Source organism: Battus philenor, unplaced genomic scaffold (genome assembly GCF_028537555.1).
Source record: "Battus philenor isolate CCGP_79_NKW_IND1 unplaced genomic scaffold, ilBatPhil1.0.hap1 SCAF_17, whole genome shotgun sequence".
Taxonomy (NCBI): Eukaryota; Metazoa; Arthropoda; class Insecta; order Lepidoptera; family Papilionidae; genus Battus; species Battus philenor.
This window is the reverse complement of record NW_027181679.1, coordinates 9,026,191-9,046,849: the sequence shown is the minus strand read 5'-3', so window position 1 is coordinate 9,046,849 and position 20,659 is coordinate 9,026,191. Positions and strand designations below refer to the sequence as shown.

At 33.0% G+C, this 20,659-nt stretch overlaps 1 protein-coding gene across 4 annotated transcripts in view; it reads right to left on the bottom strand.

Moving 5' to 3' along the window:
- Positions 1–20,659, bottom strand: part of LOC137919990 (hypoxia-inducible factor 1-alpha-like) — a 102,874-nt gene that overhangs the window by 4,152 nt on the left and 78,063 nt on the right. For 3 of the 4 annotated variants that reach the window (XM_068763227.1, XM_068763224.1, XM_068763226.1), the window contains exons 8-10: positions 722–1,014; positions 436–641; positions 54–360 (exon numbers count right to left, since the gene is read on the bottom strand). In XM_068763227.1, coding sequence (XP_068619328.1) covers positions 54–360; positions 436–641; positions 722–1,014 — 806 coding nt within the window. The remainder of the gene's footprint in view (positions 1–53; positions 361–435; positions 642–721; positions 1,015–20,659) is intronic. The other variant, XM_068763225.1, reaches the window with a different exon arrangement.

Here is a 20,659-nt window from a genome sequence, read left to right as displayed (position 1 = left end):
ATCGAGCAACTATACGAGATGTATCAGAAAGTGAAGTTTTTATGACATGTTACCTTGGTCTGAGTAAATGTTGGTAATGAGATCCTGTGGTGGAGGTCCCGTGGGTGTCGCAGCGAGGAGGCGCTGCAACGCCGGCGCGGAGGACATGACCTGGGGCTCGGATGGCTGGGGCCTGGCCAGACTAACGTTATCGGGTAATGCACCCCACATAACTGCCGATTCCAGAACCGGTAATTCGTCGCTAGTTGGGATGAATGGGGAATTTCCATCCTCGATGTCATTATCTGATCTGCCGCTATCGAACGCATCTAGCTTCAATTCTGTTAATAAGGACGACTGTTCGCATGATGATTCAGTTTCCTACAATGAAAAAAGGGGATGTATTTTTTTTAATTATTTAAAATATGTAAGTTATTTGAACTGTATGAGACTTACTTGAGGATCCGGGGAGGAGAGAAGTGAATCAGCTGTAAGAGAGTCAACCGGCGATCCAGTTGCCAAGTCGTCGCCGAGTAAGCTGCAGTAGTTGTCATTTAAAATGAACTCGTCGAACATGTCAAAGGGGCTGTTCTCGAGTGGGATACAAGCGTCGCCGGCCGTCGGAGCCAAGTGTGTTAGGTCTTCAGGCTCGTCTTTAAGCACTGTAACGGATGTTTATGATAGCGTTGCATTTCTTTCAACAAAGATTCAAACTGAGTACAATAAAGCAAGCAACAGATACCTAAGCTGTGGAAGTTCGTGTGCCACTCACTTGTAAGTCCCTCGTCTTGGGAGAACATGAGAAAGCCTTTATTCATCTCTTTCCTTCGCGGTGCGAATATCAGTTCTGTGACGGGTATAGGGCGCTCCTCTTCTGGGAGGATCGTGGCTACAATGGCGCCGTTTCCTGCCTCCGGGGCCGGTTGGCAAATCGGCACTGGCGCTGCCTGCGGTGCGGTTGGAGCAACTACAGGCTTCAAGTCTGCATGCTGCACTTGGTGTGCAGCAAACACCTCACCTTTGCACTCGATACCGCTGCAAACAGAACAATGCACATGCCAAGAATTTTTAGATAATTAAATCTACCGCTACTATACTGTACAAAGACTAATAGTAATTCTAATTTGATTTTATAATTAAAGATTAAATAACTATATTTAATAAGAAATAAATTAATTATTGATGAATACCAACTTTTTGATAAGTGAAAACAATGTATAGTATAAAGTTTTGCAAGTAAATTCTTACATAGAAATCTCAATACTACGGAGCTACGATAATACAAAAGATGATAATGAAACCGGTCGTAAGTCAAGAGCATTAAGTGTTAATTGAATTCGCAAACGTGCCTCGGAACGTCAATACGATATGTAAGTATAAAGTGTACGAGCGGCGTCACCGGGCCGTATGATGGAAATGAAATTGCAAGCAATCAGCCAACAATACTCAAGGCCAATGTACAACAAGCCGCCGCCTAGACTGGACACTAGAAGATACATAAATTAGAATTGAAAAAACTTAGCCAACTGGATACGAAACATCTTCTATAATAAAAAAGGGGCAAATTTTACCACAAAATTTGTGTAATTTGTTTACAATCGTTAAACATTCCGTGTTATTATAAAGGCAAGAAATTATAACCGCGGCTATTATGTCATAGAATAAACAACAAGATAATTAACACGAAACAAGTGCAAATTGTACATATTGGTCTACGGAAATAACATCTAAAGATATATGGACATTTTCATTACAAAGTAACTAAGTTGACCAATCTGGAACAAAACCAATAGATCGTTTGACTCAATTTATTTTAACACGTCACGTAAATCTATGCATAACATTCATTATAAATGTCAGACCAGATAACCCGCGCTGTGGTCCTACGGGAAGTATTTGCGTCAATGATCTTCACTTAATATCATTAAATCTCTTGGCACTGCTGTACGATAAGATGATGTTATTAAGTTTCTAAGGTTCACGATTGTTCTAACCCTATAGATTAATACGGGCGCGTTAGTATCTTCCGCAAAACATCTATCAGATAAATTTAAATGGATTTCTAGTGCAAGTATTTTTTAACATGAATTTTTTTAGAAAAATCTAAAAGTACGCATTTTACTTTGATATTATTAACAACAGACGCGTAAGTAACAATTGTAATGAGATTCGGAAGGATAAACAAACCTGATGCTCTAATCCGAATGACAAGAAACAAATTAACAACGTCCGATTAACAGTCTTCCGTGTGTAGTAATGACGCAACCAAAACAAAGCCATCGCAAAGGTATGTATCAATGGTATAGGTACAGCTCGGAGGCTGTTTGGATGCACAAATGCATAACATTCGCAAGAGGAATCGATCCGAAAGAGACGGTGAGATAGAAGTGGTGTAACAGCAAGAGGGACAAATGGAGGAACGTAGTGCGGCCTTGCGGGCGACCTTGCAAATCCCCAACCCTCGGCGCGAGGAGTGCTTGGTGCGGCCATTCACTAACGGGTTCAGCTGCGCGCGCACCAACAACAACCCGGTGGGGTGGGTATCGATTGTTTGAGATTTCAATGCGATACTCGCATTTAAACGCGCATACATCAAATCTTTACCACAAAGACCTGCGTTTAAAAACTACTACTTCACTATTAAAAAAAAAAGAATTGAATATCATAAATTTATTATCTATAACTGCTAAAAAGTATATAATAAATCATGAGTTCTTGAAAACGGAGTCATTGGTTACAGATTTTAAAAAAAGGATTAAGGGGTGAAATGTAGAGCTCATTAACAAAAAACTTAAAAGCCTATTTCCCAGCATCTTGTATTATATTGGAAATGCGATAGGCCTATAACTTCTGGCAGTACAAATTCTGCAGGGAAAGATAGTAAATAATAATATTTTAATCCGAAATTTTAAAAACGCTTTTCCTGGCTATGTTATGTTATTTATTATTTTTGAAATTGATTTTTATAGGGTGTTTATTTGATGGCAAATGAACTGTAAATTCACGCCTTTAAAGCTTTTACATCAATCAGCCTATATATAATTTGGGTCAAATAACTGTTTTGATTTTCGATATTTAAGCCCAATGCTTGCGTCGGTATTCATAATAATGTAATGGCGTTTCCTAGACATGGCAGCTGTTGGCTGCGACCTTGGCCGTGAAACCGTTCGACGGTAACGCAATTCAACAATTACATCTTCGCACGGTCGAGGGCAAATTACGTCATATTATCTTATTTGATTGTGAACATGTATTTTTTTATCATTAATATTGAATATTTGTCGTAAAAATGCGAATTGAAATGTGTATTTGTTGAAAATGTAATTAATATGAGAAAAATTACCTTTCAGACAGGCTCAGTGACTATTAGAATGACGAATGACTTATTTAAATATTTCTTAGATAACATAGATAAGGACTAATTCGTTTTAAAAAAGTTAAAGTTTTTTGTGTTATTTTCTATTTAATTTCCGTTTTTCGGTTAAGGCAAAGTAATTATATATATAAAACTTTTTAAATTCCGAAATGAAAACTGCATCATTGTTTATAATTATTAGTAATAAATATTCTATTTAGTGTACGAAATAGATTGAACATTATTTTATCATAACTATGCCTGTGAAAACCATATATTATATATATATATATATATATATATATATATATATATATATATATATCAATTCAATTATATATTCCTACATTTATAAATAACGATAGTGAATAGCCGTTACATATAAATAACGCACTGTGAACACAACGATGATCGTGTTAAACCTCATTATCTATTAAAATAATGCTTGCTGACGGAAAATTCCAGAATAGTTGTAATTTATTTTTAATTTTCACTGATTTGAACAGGCTGTAAGGCCAGGGCTTGAAATATTCTTTACGATAAAAGAATATGAATACTATAAAATCTAAATTTTTATTGTATCCTTCTATAGTGCATACCCGGAGAAACTCCTGAGCAAAATTTCATGAATATTTAACACAACAAGCAAAAGTTATAAATATTATTTTATAGGAGATCGAATTAAAAATTGTTGGAGATAAAATACAGATTAAATTTCAATATAAGACAGGCGACAGACAGGCTTTTCGTAAATATTTACAAAATAAATTCAAGGCCGATACTGATAAGATTTCTTTCTTCACATATATTTGACACTCCAAACAGCCGAATAAATTTACAAATCTATATATAATTTTAAATTAATATTCAACACAATTGACATTTACATTTCTTATAAAAATGTCTTTAAATAACGATGTATTTCAAATAAAATTTTAAGAAATTCTTCGCGCCATAAAAAAAAAAACTTTGAGTAGTTTTTGTTCGGCAGCAGATGTTAATTTTTTATTAATTAACAAATTCTATAGGAACATATGCATCAGCGAAAGATAAATTTTCAGAGTGATTTTGCTCATGCTATGTGAACAACTTTTGATTCGAGTTTAACATTTCATTGTAAAATTCAGCGTGTCATTTTTATGTTAAGAACATACGTAATGGAACAAGTTTGTTTATCGAGATAATGGCAATGCATTAATGTGGGTAATGGCGTTTAAAAGTTGTATTCAAACGCACAGTAATCAACGCGGCTAAATTAAAATTCCTAAACATTTTGCTAATGCTAGTACTGTATGAATATAACTGAAGTTTACTGTTTCATTGCAAAATACCGCCGTGTCATCTATATGTTAAGAATGTTCGTAATTGAACGAGTTTGTTTATCGAGATGATGGCGATGCATTTATGTGGGCAATGGCGTACAGAAGCGGCGCGGGAGTCAAGGCCGGCGTACTGTAGTTACGTAAGTGAGGGGACGGCGGGGGACGCATTCGCTAATTTTAGCGGCTCTCGAAAATAAGACAATCGCAACGATCGTGAACTGAAAACGCATCTCAACGCTGCAACATCAACGCAACTAGCGATTATTTGGTCACAACACCCACACCACTTCACTGCCAATACGAGTTTGAATGGTAATTTTTAGTAGGTAGACAAATGGCTTATTATAAATCAGTTTGTACGTACTACGTACGCTACTCGAATGAGTTTAAGAAACAATATTATCACTATTAGTTAATAGGAGGCGACCGACCGGTAAATCGACACATGTATGACACAATCACTATGTTTGCACTGTACACTGTCCACAGGCACTTTATCTTACCATGATGTGATTAGCTTCGCTCCGATGTAAGTTTAGTGTAATGAATTTCGTAACGCAAAACAGCTGATCGTTAACGCGAGTTTCTGTGGTAGGGGAGCACGAAGAGTGCGCTCGGTGAGAAGTCGACGGAGCGAATGATACGCCGCGCGACGGCGGCGCACTCGTGACGCTAGTGTGCCGAGCACATTGTATGGCGCAGCGTAAAAGATAAATTTTGGAGGGTTGCCGCTCCGTTCATTCGGCGGGCACGCGGCGACGAGATAAGAGTTCGCGGCCCACCGGTGCCCTATCGGATCACGGTCAGGTTAACGAGACATCACTAACACGCGAGTGATACTCACGACACTGTAACCATGCCTCGATATCGTAAATGTAGGCAATGTGCAAACAAGGGTTTGTACATTGCCGACATTGCACATTTCATTTATAGTCCCAATAGAACACCTAAATATAGATAGTCAAAATTATTTTCGAAACTTGTCAGGTTTTTTCGGTACAAACGAATATTTAAAAAAAAATTAAGCTTCACTTACACTTGAGATTGTTTTTCATACTAACTCAGATAGTCAAGCGAATAATTACAATAAAATAGATACATTTCATTACGTTATGCTTATAACAAACGCATACATATTTAATTAATGTTTATTAAGCAGGAGCGTAGTGTTTTTTCCATTATTGCAACAACAATAATAGCATAGGTATTGTAATTTAAAATTCCATTATTTATTTGCATGCCACGGAACAAAACAATCGCAATGCATCAATCAAAACGGGTCAGTGTGTTTAGTGTAATCTGCGACAGCTTTTACGATTTTACTTTACTCGTTAGCAACATTTTACTATAAGATGCTAAATTACGATGAGAAGCTAGTTCATAGAATTTAGTAAGAAATCTTTATTTTTACTGTAGCGTTCACGAAAAAACGCTCTGTATGGCCACTACAACCACAACACTATTTATGTTAAATCAATCTTGTGTGTTCGAATTTGTGTGGTCGGTAATTTTATATAAAAAACACCCACCCGAGTTGATATTGTCATAATATCTAATTACACTGCAGTTGATCGACGCAGGCTAGTTGCACTACTACTGGTTGTGAGTTATAGTCATTAAACCACAAAAAATACAAAGCCAAGAGACTTTGTATTTTTTTTAATTTATTTTAATTTTAAATTTAGTGTTCAATTTTTGAATTCTTAATAATATTATGTGTACATGAAATTTAACAATAAATTTTACACTTATAGTTGTTCTATATGTTATGGCTTCTGCAACTGAACTAATGTTTAACTTACTCTTTTATTACTACAGAGATTTTGTTCTGAGGTAATTTCTTAAAACGTTAGCTCTTTTTATTACGTTGAATAGTATTATTCGTTACATGCTTTATAATAAAGCGATATCTTTGTGGAATTTTATTAGCTAACTTATAATAAGCCATTAATGCGAAAATGATTGTCTTAAATAACTGTCAAAAATTCTGATTGAATCGTGAAAATGAAAAAACCAGCTATTTTTAGCTAGTCAATCAGATTTATATCAGTGAAATGACCTAAGGTGTCACAAGAATCAATCGCTTTCAATTTTTTTTAAGACGACAAAATTGAATAGAGAATTGAAAATGTTCTATCTAGCTGGTATACACATTATTCTAAAAGAGAGTTGGAAGAACCCCGTAAGACAATTAAAAACAATCAAGCCAAATTTTTTAAGATGTATAACGACAATGTATTATTAATGAGTTATAGCTACCGCAACGTTGTCGTTGGAGCATTGGAATAGAATTTTCTAGAACACATCACTGTACTTATTGGTCCAATTTATTTATGGATCTGCACCACTTCAGTATAATCTGCGGTGCTACGACGGAGGCGCGCGGGAAGGCCGTTATCTGATCCGTCTGTACGAAGCCGCGTTGTTCCACAATTTAGCCGCGTAATACTATACCGATCTTTAATGGACCTGATCTAAAGTCGTAGATTAAACGTGAGGTTCATACTTCTTATGTTTGCTGTACTTTACATCTCTTATACAAGTGTCCTATAAATCGCCGTCAAGCCAAAATCGGGAGCTGTGAATCCCAGAAAATAGTTTTTCCAATTTTTCTATAAATTTAATCAAATGTAGTAAGATGTGGTAATAACTGACTACATATATTGACAAAAGTGAATTTTTTTACCAAATTAGTCCATTGCAATGAACTATTGCCGTACAAATAAAGTTAACACGAATGACAAAAAAATTTTAAAAGTAAAAATTTAGTCGCCGCACAAAAAGACATTTGGTGCAGAAAATTGATTTGTTTTTGTTAATGGCAATAATTTTGAAAATGCATGTCAAACATAAAAAACCTTTTTAAAATTAATTCTCTGGATTTAAACAGTACATACCTCTGTCACCAGATTACAGCTTAACATTGATTTATGAGAAATCTTGTATATCACCTCAATTAAAATGTTCTTTTACGTTATATAGTATTTTTTTATAAATAAATCACTTAAGTTTTACAATAAATAACTTAAAAAAAACTTGCAAATGTGTGTAACTATCCGTAGCTTTACTGTATAGATGAAACGTTACTCGTGCCTCGTACAGGCAAACTGACATTATTTCATGCGAACTCAACACGGACCCGTGACTAGGCTACATACGTTTGTTGCACAAATTTGTGTAAGTTCAAACTGATGTAATGCTTGTGTTATCTTTTCTGATGTATTTACATAAAAACTTTATAAAAAAAAAACTTATATATGATGCCTGCAAAGAAAGTCATATTACGTGAATTTAATCAGAAAAAAATTGTGTAATGACTTCCGTGATTAAGGAAATTGATTAAAACTTTACTTAATAATGCAAATTTATGTGCACATCGTATGTATCGCAATGGAAAATTCGATAATGTTCATTGTAACAAAAAGTGACCTTACATTTCTAATATATGCAACAAATTGCGCCAAAGACGCTGTGCTTTTATCTTATCGAGTCATCACTTACGATGACATGATGAAAGATGTTTGAAATTAATTTCAAGTATCTCTTCACGCTATCTACGTAACCGGTGCCAATATAGCGTGATCCATTGGTTAAGCGGGGAACACCGAATGCTTCTGGCGCCATTTTGTCTCGTAAAATGATTTGCCCTAGATGCCACTTTTTCAAATATTATACCATTCAGTTTGTCTTCTTATAAATACCAATGATTTTAAAAAATAAAATGTACTTATTTACTCTTTCTATACAATAGAATATTTAAGGAAATCATATGTAATGGGCAACAAAATTAAGTGTATAGGGCAGTTTATCAGAAAATTCTATTCCTTTCAGACAACCATTGGATATAGTTGATTTATACGGAAATTAGAACAGTCGGTCAACAATCAATAGTGGGTGTTCGTAATAGATTTTCATACGTTTTACAGATTATGTATATTTATGTATACTATATGTATGCATACTATTATAATACAGGTACATTGGTTAACAAGAGTGAATGTCAGTAAAAAGCTTTAAAACTTTTTTTACTCTTTCCAATCAACAGCCCAATAATTTTCTCGCAGTACTAAATCTGCAGGGATAGTGTAATAATAAATACTAAATCGTTAATTAACAAATATTTTCTTACTATATAACCATTACGTTATTTATTATTTTAGAAACCATTGATTTTTCGATAAGGTGCATTAATTCATAGCAAATGAATTGGCTTAATATTTACCCCTTTAAATTTTTACACGTATAACCAATCACTCTATACCCATATGTTTAGTGTGAAGAAGTAATTAGTTATAGATCTTTACTTGTCAGTGTTGTATATAGAATATTTGTTAAAAAAAAGTTAAAACTAAAATCTTTTAATTTCACAATTAATATATGTCTATTTATATGTACTGAATAAAAACAATATTATTAATTTTAAAACATAAATCTTTAACGAAAATACTTGCCGACGACTGATACGTGAACAGCGTTTACCAATTTTAGGTCAGACGCAGTTTGCGAAATACAAGATTCAGATCGCGGACTGCAAATCATTATGCAATTAGGGCCGCATGGGCTGGGTCATCGACCCACGACTACACCCCCGGTTACCTCACAATATTATGTACAGTCACGTACACTTTAAATATAAATTACTGAAGAATAACAACGTACGATTTTTTGGAGTAAGGCAGGAGTTACGTCATATTATTTTTTTTAATGCACTAAAAATTACATTCATACCATTATCATCTTCATCATCATATCTAGTTTTGCTCTAGCCGCATTCAGAGACTTCCCGCGACTTTAATGTAGTCCGTCCACCTGGTTGTCCACAAGTGGAAGTCTAACCACGCCAAGTCTACCGGCACATGGACGCCACTCAAGTAACATACCATGTGGTCCACCCGTTAGGGAAATCAACGACATTGTCGCGGTATATATTAAGGAATAGTCATAGTGTACTTTTTTATGTCAAATAATATAACCATTCATCATGAAATTTACAAAAAAATGGCGAAAAATAAAGACTGACTTGTACGTGACTTAAACAACGTTAACCAATCTACGAATTCCTTACATCATCTTCATGACAAATCGTAAAGTGGTTTAGCGAGGCCCATTTAAAACGATAGCGTCATGCTGCGACCAATTCGAGCCAATACCGGCATACAAACTGTTCTACGAGAATGACTATGCGTTTAATCAAAGTATGTTTTAAAATTTCAAAAGAATAACTTCCCATACCTACGTGAAGTGAGATAACTTTTATAAATTAGCATGTTCCTATTTAGGATTTTCAATTGTTCAAATATAAGTTACGAATTGAAACATTCAAACAATGTATTTTGTTTAATATATACAAAAGCATATAGAAGCCTTAATCTTATTATTAAATAAAATTCTTCGCAAGTTTAGCAGCTTTATATAAAAACAGTACCATGACGCAAAACTTTACGAAAACTATGAAAAAGAAGAGGCACATGTTTGGTATGGATATTTAGGTTGTAAGACCATAAATTTTCATCGATATAATAAACAGGACGTGCACCCGACGGTTTGGTACGCCTATCCAATAATAATGTCCCACGTTTAACAAAATAAATGTACGACAATTTATATACCTTCAATACTAAACTTAATAAATAAATGTAATGAAAAGTGCAAGATTGTAACATACCAAAAATTTCATTGTTTAAATAATCAAGATAGGATTACTTATTGTATTTAAATAAGTTTTCCTGGAATTCGTTTAGATTTTTGAGAATTGTAAATCGTTAAAATACAATAGAATATTTTGTTCAAAATTTCCTTAGTTAGTTCGGTTCATATTACGCGTGGAATATATGAATATGTCGGCATTAAATACAGATAAAGGTTACGTGACCGATTACACGCAGCTGCAGGATTCGACGAACTGCAAATTTCATTCAAGTCGATGACGAAAGGCTGCGTGATAGAACGCAGGTCGCAGGCAAGCTCACTAACGGTTAAATAGCGAAAGCGTTTCCGCCAAGTAACACGAAAACCGTAGAAACCACAAAAATTTTACATGCCCGTATACTGCCTATGATTCACAGTACATATAAATTAGTCATTCTAAATAAATAAGGTACTAGAAAATTCTTTGTCAAATGATAGCTAAACAAAATCTTTGCAAGGAAAAAAAATACTTATTAATAATTATTGGGACATAATTTCGTATTGAACAATTTATATTATTATTATTAAAATATAAACTGATAAATGAGGCCTAAGTGCAATATGAAAACGTTTAGTAGTCTTAATGGAAACGTGTATAATATTTTATTAATGACTTAATCTAAATTCAATTTGAACATATGGCGGCTTCCCAAACGGGAACCTTTTATTAGGCTCGATAACGACACGATGACAATTTAAAGCACCTCCATTACCAAAAATATAAATGAATTAGACGTGTAAAATGTACGGAATAGATCTATTTCAATGTTACTTAGAAAATGATATTATTTGAAAGGTTTTTTTGGTATCACTACTTAAATAAGATTCAAGGCCTATCCAATAAGGAACACGTCCATATTAAACGCAATTGATATAACAACCAATGCTATCTTTCCGGTAATACAATTTTTCTTTAGTATTAACGAAGATTTCAAACAAAATAATAGGTAAGACTGAGTGTAAAATTAACTAACATAGCGTATTAAAAATACAAAGATAAGAATATATTTGAATAAGTAATAATGTAATAATAGGTACAAGGAAAAAATTGTGGAAGAAGATAAAAGTGGAATAAGGATTTATGGCAATTTAATAAAAACCGTATAAAAAGAATTCAAAGGTACAGCTATTCCGGCGGAAAATTCCGTTTAGTAGCTCCAAAAAAGAATTTGAGAGACATTTATTTGGGTGGAGTTTTTAGACGGTCCCGCGATGCCCCGTTCAGGACAATAACCGGAATATATCCCACGCTCCTCGTCTAACTTGAAACGAAAACAGCAATGTTCTACTTGTACTAGTATTGCATGAAGGGTTGAATGAACTCGAAAAGGGTGCAGTGCATTCCCCTGGCGCAGAAACAGACCGACGACCGGGCAACTGTAATATCCAGGCGAGACGGTGGGTACAACTCCTCCGGCGCTCTTTGCTGCTATCACGTGCAAGTTCGGGAAGTTAAATATATTTAAAACATTTAATTAAATATCAGATCTAACCAACTAAATCGAATATTTTAAACCCTTATTCCTAATATCTAAGGAATCGATAATATTTCTATCTAAGTCAATATGATTAAAGGAAGCATAAATTAATTTCCAAAGTTTTTACTTCGCCAATCAAAATTCGAAATGTTTGACAATAACAAGAAGCATTATACGCTTTGTATCCTGTCAGTCATTCTAGATACTTGGATATTCTAATAAAAACAAGCCTGCTATTGAAAACGTCATAAAAGAACAACTAGGGCATGAATAACAATAATTGATTAAAATTTATTCATTGAAACGCTGCATTACCAACAGCGCGCCAGAGTTGGACGACCCGGCCGCCTGAAGTATCATTTGTTGCATCTAAACAATCAACATTTATTTTATATCGTTGTCATTATTTTTCATCAGTCACGTCGTATTTTGGAATGCGTGGTCCGTACCATTATGTAATAAATCATATAACAGTCGCAACTGTGACTCTTATAGCATTGGGAGACGTGCTATTATTGCTTGAATTAAATTAAGGTTGCCCCTATAGCTAGCGCATCACGCCACCACAGTAGTTTATCAGCAGATTGCATCGTTATGTTCCGGATGGGAGTTATTGACTCAGCTGTCATAGTGTCTTATCACACAGAACATAGGAAACAATACAACTGCAGTATAGTATACTAAAAACTGTGTTAGATAAATGTGTAAATCTTTAATTATCATTGTCATTTCAGCGACAGGACCTCCACCGCTTGACATAGGCCTTCCCGTGTGACCGGTTGGTAGTTGCTTGCATCCAGTGTCTTGCAACTACCTTAACAAGGACGACAAATCTTTATTATTACCATTGATTATGATTGAATAGGTACCAAATAAAAAATTTCAAACATTGCAGAAACTTTGTTCAGTTCAAATTTATGTTACTGTTAGTGGTTATTAAATATACTTTTATTTGAAACAAAATAGATAAAGCAACATTAGACGTGAATGGCTATTACAACGTTTTATTATTTAAAATAATAAAGACTTATACGTTTGTTTTGAAGGTGTATACGATACATATTAATTTAAAACGATTAGTGTCGACCAAGACACGATTGATATCTAATAATAAACGAAGTACGGCCCTCCGAGTGCTGTGGATAAAACGTGTGTGCTGCATTGACCCACATATTGCTTGAAAATAAACGGCATTGCACACGGGAGCAATTGCAAAGCTGTGTTAGGGTTGGTGCATAAGCTTCGAACTTTAAATGCAACAATTTATCAAATGCCTTCGTTTGAAGACAGACAAATATACAGTGGCAGTAATGTTCTGCAAGAGCCAGAAACGAAAATCCTATGTTGATACGTTAGGATTTTTCTGTTCATCAGTATTATTAGATAGAAACAAGAAATGTTATTGAAAATTAGATTAAACTTCTTCCGACAATTTTTCTTGAAGCTAAAAGACTGAAATAGATGATTTTTATTTTATGAAACAACTTATGTAATTATTAACTAACGCATAACTAACTTCTAAAAACGTAATTAATGCCGGGCAAAAGTAATTTATAAAATTATCGATCCCTACCGGGACGTCACAAAGGTTATAGTTATGACATCTTTGAATGGATTGAAATTATAATGGAGGGTGTTTTTACCATAATGTCATAAAGACGTGAATCTTTAAATTTAGGATTATATTTAATCAGGCAACCCAACCATGACATTGGAGCTACAGTTAACTACATGTGTAATAAACAATTCTTCTATTTATCATAGATATGATAATCCGGTCAGCTCATGGTTATCCCTTTTACCATTCGCTGCGTTTATAATTCCATAATAATAACATGTAATATATCATTAATTCAAGTTATTCTGATAACATGTTGCACGGTTAAATTGGAAAGTTAGTTTCACAAGTATACTAATGCTTTCTATCACAGTACAGGGTTCTTCAATAAGCTTTTTTGCGGCAGATATATATCACTGACTTGAAGTTTCACCATTTGTCATATAGCAAAAACCTACTTTATTGCCAACAAAATATCACAATCGCATAGTTTGACTTCCCTGGTCATACTATATAACATCGTTGGATTATTTTTAAAGGGAGAAGTTAGTCTTAAAAAGTAATTATAACTTTACTGAGTAAAATAGATTGCATTCTAAAACTCAAAGTTTTTGACGTCATTAATGAAAAACACCTGTTTACTTAAATATGATGGAAATTTTCGATCACATTGGCATATGAGTGGTGGTACATTATACATATTTTTTCATATATCGCCACATTGTATTCTCTCCAATACAAAAAATGTGAGATCTTCACTTTGAAATATTTTTATCAGATAAAAAGTGTGTATTAAAAAAAAAATCACTTACTACCCAACACTGGCACTGAGATAGAAATTTTTCATATTTTTCTTTTTCATGAGGCTCTGTTATGGACGCAGATTCCAATATAAAATCTTTAGCCTGTGTCACAGGATTTACGATATTCGTTGATGATTGACACATATCCAGATATATTACAGTCTCCAGATATCCACAGCTGTCCACATTGCCTTTTACGTGTGTAATTTCATAAAATCCTTTCTTAGTAATTTTTAACACGTCAAAAAATATTCTGACTAAGTTTTATAACTATAAGAGCTATAGTTTTAAAACGTGATTTTTTAAAGAACTCTCTTTCAACCCCCGTGAGTGAATTAATAAAATCCGTTTTCTTAGATAATCTCTACTCAACGAAAGGATTATTCCTACTACATTTTAAGTTTTTAAGCTTAATGGTCCCAGAGATATCTTGATGAATCCGTACGTAGTTGGATTTCTCATACATATATACGTATGAGATAGATATATCGGCAATTATTTATTTCATTTCAAAATATGTCTCAAAAACCCTCTTTGAAATAAATTAAACATAAATTATAACAATTCGGGACCATAAGAAAGTAAGACGTGATAACCGATGCCATAATTTAATTAAGACAACGCTGTTAATATAATAAATGTAATATTCTTTAACACATTAATGCCGTGAACACTCGGCGGCGGCGTTACTTTCCGTTTATATCTATAGGCAATTATGTTTTATAACTTTCGATAAGGAGACAGTGATAGGCGCACGTTATCCACGCATGACTACAGATTGCCATCAATACTGTTTGTAATGTTTAATTCACGTTCATTTAAAATGTCCTATAAGACGAATTCAAAATAATTTTAGCTGTAAGACGTTTACTACTGGACATATCCCTGCTTCACAGATTTACAATCGGACCCGTTGAAATCAGTCTTCATATAACATAATAACATGTCTGTCCACTGTCTAGTTTTTACTCCTCGAACCAAATAATATTAACGTATTGTGATGATAAATGGATTTAGTAATATACTAAGCAAGGATGAAAGAAATAGGCACTATTGCACACATATATATACGGAATGGTTATTTGTTCGAGTAGCATTAAATTGATACTTGAATAATTAGATGATAAAGGATGAACGGAGACATTATTAAAAATGTTACAAAAGGAAGCATAGCAACGAGCTATTCAGATAGCCCTAACCTTAGCTGCATCTGATAATAAATTACGCCCTGATGCACTTAACACGCCTTATCTATAGTCAACAGAGATAAGATAAATTTTCCATTGAAGCAATAAACAGCCGAAGCCAGATCATTTTACTTACCGCACAAACGTCTGTTACATATGTGATAGGCATATGATGATATTAACATGAATATTTTTATTAAAAAATTAAAACAATTATAGAGGCATATTAAGCCAAAAGTGTATCCTCAGACTACTTGTAATAATAATTATAGTGTGTTTAGTATTTGAAATCTACAACGACAAATTTTTTGATTATACATCTGATTGTAATAGATGTAAAAACTTTAAGGGTATAAATGTATACCTCAATTAATATACAGGAGAACCTATCCAAAAGTCAATGATTTCTGAAATAAACAAGGAAATGATAATATAGTCACACAAAGCGTTTTCGGATTACTACTTATAATTGATAATTGATTAATATTGGCACTTATATAGTTTTAAATAAGAAGAAAAAAATTAATTAACGTAACATATTTCAGAATGACCACTCTTAACAGGCTTACAGAGAATTGGAAGGAGGTGTAAAAGCATTAATTAATGCCTTTTGTTGACAAATAAGCTTTACATTCTTATCTTGCATCTATTTCTAAACATCCTATATAATATGAAATATACTCTATGTATTATACATATTTCATATTATATAGGGTGTTTAATTTATTTTTAAATTTACCTTAGGAAGTTAACAGCGCGTTTTATTACAAAAAAAACTTTTTGAAGGTAAATTTCAACGAATTTTAGTCATTGTTCTCACGGAAATTTAACTAAAATCCTCATTACGTGACAGAAAACTTCATCATTGTCATCATGTCTGTCGATAAATGCCCTCTGTTAGGTATACCTAAACCAAATATCGCCACGATAACCTGTCTTAGGCTTCCACCACGAATTCCCGCGACATTTACTATGCCTTGGTGCACATAGCTTTTGGTCTCCACTCGGGAACCTTCTCACCCCATCAGCCATCGGTTGCACGTGCGATATGCCCCGGCCACAGTCACAACAGACCAACAATTCTTGTTCAATATAATACTTATATTAATTTAAATATATATTTATTCCCTGTAATTAATCTTCTTCAATATCATATTTTCGATAAATACGTACTTTATTCAACACACACACACACATTGCTTACACTATAACCGAACCATACAGCACACATTATAATTTATCTTTAGCCGTTTCTGTATTTGTATATTACATTATACAGTTTAATGTACAGTTACACCCCGTTTAATCAATTAGTAAATTCAAAAATCGTAATAATTTTTAACGAAATTTTTACCTTGTTTTTATTTAACACGGCTTGGTTTAAAACAGATATCATGCCAAATGTAGTTTATTTACCGCTTATGTATATCCCTGAATTGTGTCTTAAATAAACAATTCACTCAAAACAGGCCACTTATTAATTATTTGCGTGCACAAGCGTGTACAGGCTACTGAGTTCATACGGGCAGTGTTGGAAATTATTCAGAGTGGTTTACAATTGCGGGCTCTGGTGAATAACATTTAGTATGTTAAATTAAGTAGCGTGCTCGCTGCATAAAACATCGTTCAAAACAGTAAAAGTTCAGATAGTTATTCAAACCCACATGGCCATTAACATATTGGTTCGTATTGTTATAACATATATGTGGAATTGATACTCAGAGCATTGAAATTAAATAAAAATAACTGTGTTCAACATTAGACGAAGAGCACAAGTTGAACATCACTTGGGCCTCCTGTCCACGGAACGTTTTTCGTAACTGTTTGACATACTAGCTGTACGATTAGGAATACGTGCAAGTTTTTTACTCGGCAAGGCTAAGTTACAGTTTAAGACACCATCCAAGTGTCGAGTTGGTATGTTTCTGTGTTGAGCCACAGATGTGCTCATCATTAATCCTTACATGAAAAAGATTATCCTTCTATACTTTATATATAGGTAAAGGTTTAGGATAAATCCGATTTCATACGACAGCGGCGCTGTAAAGTTTTTAAACGTACTGTTTTTTTTTTAAAGCTCTAAGCTAAGTAGAATACGTACGATAAAAATACTCTACGTATACGGTTCAAATAGAACGATATCCAAACGTGTTAAAATAGCATTTAATTTATGCGAAATTAAAAAGAGATGTTACGAAATAAGTAATTGAGTTACACGATGGACTAAATCTTAATGCTCCATCCTGTCTCGTTCCGAATTCAGCAGTATTTATTATACCGGAATCAGGTTACAAATAAAGTTCCTCGAAGTGTAATAAAATGAGTAAATTGAAAGGTGTACTCGTCGTCAAAGCGAAATTTTACTGCGACGCTATTACCATTTTATTACGGCCACTCTTTTACACCGCACGCCATTTCTGGGAAATTAAATCAATTGCGAATTGAACGCTATCGTAATATTTGGATGTTCAAGTATGACATAATGATGATATGTTTAATGTCATATACACTTTTTATATCATTTTTATATTTCATCAAATATATTTTAACAAAAGTTAAAAAAATTCACCAGCCCAAAAATAATACGTATTTACTATTTTATTTTGAACAGGATAAAAAGTTTTATTTTTTATGTAGTGATATAGTTTCTAAATCTAAATATAAATAAAGAAAACGTAATACGTTAAACTTTACATTTATATTAATTGTTTCAAAGACAAGATTGTATGTTATCTTGGTCTATGAGATACTTGCTTTACCGTTTCGAATAATATTTATAATGATTAAAAAGTTTTTCCTGACGATTCTAGATGATTGTGATGATAAACATTTTTGAATTTGACTTTAATATATAATGTTAAACAAATATACTACTGCCTAATTTTATTGTTTACGTCGATTGACTAGAATTTTGGAACATTACAAAAATGTGTTAAAATAATTTCAATGTCAAATATATTGATACTTCTATTTTAGAACAAACCGTTTCTGTAAGTACCACGTTAGAAGCTATTTAATAAAACTATAACTAGAAAAATAACTGGATAGGTAAAACATATAACGAAACTTCAAATAAAAATTGTACGAAATAACACAGTACTGCCGTGAAATTATTATATAAAAAAGGGGTAAAATTGTAATGCTGTCATCATCAATGCTGTTAGCTAAAAACTACGATACGATTTAAGTGAAAGACAGAAAAAAAACAAAGGGTAAAATTAAGAATTTTACGTTAAACGACTAAAGATCTTATTGGAATGAAAATCGAATTTTCCTATAATTTTTTATATACTCGATATTAAACTGTTAGTTGTCGACTTTTGAACACATCTGCACAGTTTTTGCCGTAAAACAATTATCCCCTATGCATTATAGTTTTAAGATTAAGAGAACAAACAAAAAAAAAATCTTTTTAAACAACGCATGAAAATAATCTTTGTGTTCAAATACACCACCGGTTAATAAAACTTGTTTAAGTCAAAACTTAATTATAACGAACCAGTCAGTAAAGGAAACTGTTAAGTATTGCGTGTAGAGCCAAACAATGTTTACCCTTACTCCGTTTGATTTCATATTTATCAGTATACAAATCTGAACTCCTATCAAGACATAGGTCAAGGGCACTTTTATCAAAACATATCCAGCGTTGGATAGGTTGATGTATCTAAATATAACTGAAAACAAAAGATAGTGACGCAATATTTTTTCGTTACAGCACCGACTGATAAAAGAGTTTCGGAAGTGTGAATATTTGTAGTTATAAAGGATTCCTTACAAATATACGAATGCTATTCTATGTAACTGGACCTTTAGTAAGAATATCGTCACGTACGGACTATATTTGATAAAAAATGGCATAAAATATATATAACAGAATATTGGATTTCCATTATTATTTTTGCGTTCTAGCTGCCTTTACAGACTTGGTACACTTTATTTATCGAACTAATATCCTAAAACACAACGATTACATACAAAAAAAAAACCACTAGTAAACATGTGATAACATTTTCATTTCAATGCTTTACACGAACTCAATATTTTTTTGTTCAATAACATCTTAACATGCGTGTTTTGTAATTTGAAGCGACTGTACGGTAGAATAAAACTGTTTTTTTCCTATTTTCTCGACATTTATTTTTTTCTCCATAAAAACTCTTCGCACCTTACGGCTATTTTTTATGATTTAGCGCTTTAAATGGGGTAAATGTATAGCACATTACAATGACACTGTATAGAGTGATCACTGTGAAATATATTAGATTAATACATTTTTTCTACTGAAATGCAATATGCGTAAAAATTAAAACGCTTTTTCTTACCACGATATATCAGGTAATTTATTACTTCTAAAACCAATACATTAAAAGGAAATGAGCTATACATAAATCCTTTTAAAGCTTTTGCATCTATAAACAAACACTGTGTTTAGATTAGTAAATTGGTTTTTAGCTAATATTAAGAGATAAAATTAAAATTACTTTTTGATAGGTATCACCCAAACAAATAGACGTAACTCAGCCGTTGGCCGTATGTATGTTCTGAATGGGATCTAACGAGCCGTTATTGGCTTTGGTGCTGTGATTGAATATTTCAGTGTCCATAACTAGGGTCAATTTGACGCACTCGAGCGTCAGCATTGAACCGTCTGATATCGTAACTTGTTGTGTAACGTGTTTATTTAGTCGTCAGTAAGATTAATGTTTTTAATAAGAACTAATAGTTTCATAAAAACGATGTGATATTGACATGAACAATTACTTCGTACATAACATAATATATGAATAAAGATACCTATCTAAAAATTTCGAGACTAGATCTAACGATTTCAAGAATCAACAACATTTTAACAACAAGTTAATTATTGTTTACCATCTGTCCCAGAGTTAATAGTTTAAGTAGTTGTTTTTAAATTATTGTTCCGACGCATACATATAGAAAAAATAAAATAATATATTTCAAAGTGATCACTTTTTACAGGGTGTTTTAGAGGATTGGAAAAAGGCGTAAAAGCATTAAAACTATTTGTTTACAAATAAGCATTACCGCTCACTGCCATTTCAGACAGACAATTCTTCTTCAATAGCACACTTTTATCAATTTAAAAAAATATCTACTTAATTCTACATCAATTTTGTTTTACTTGCACGTTGTTTACACTATAACCAAGCCTTACATTATTATAATTTATCTTTAACCCTTTCTATAATTGTATATTACTTTATACATTTTAATATACAATTACGCTCTGTTTAATTAATTTGTAAATGTTTGAATCATATTATCAGA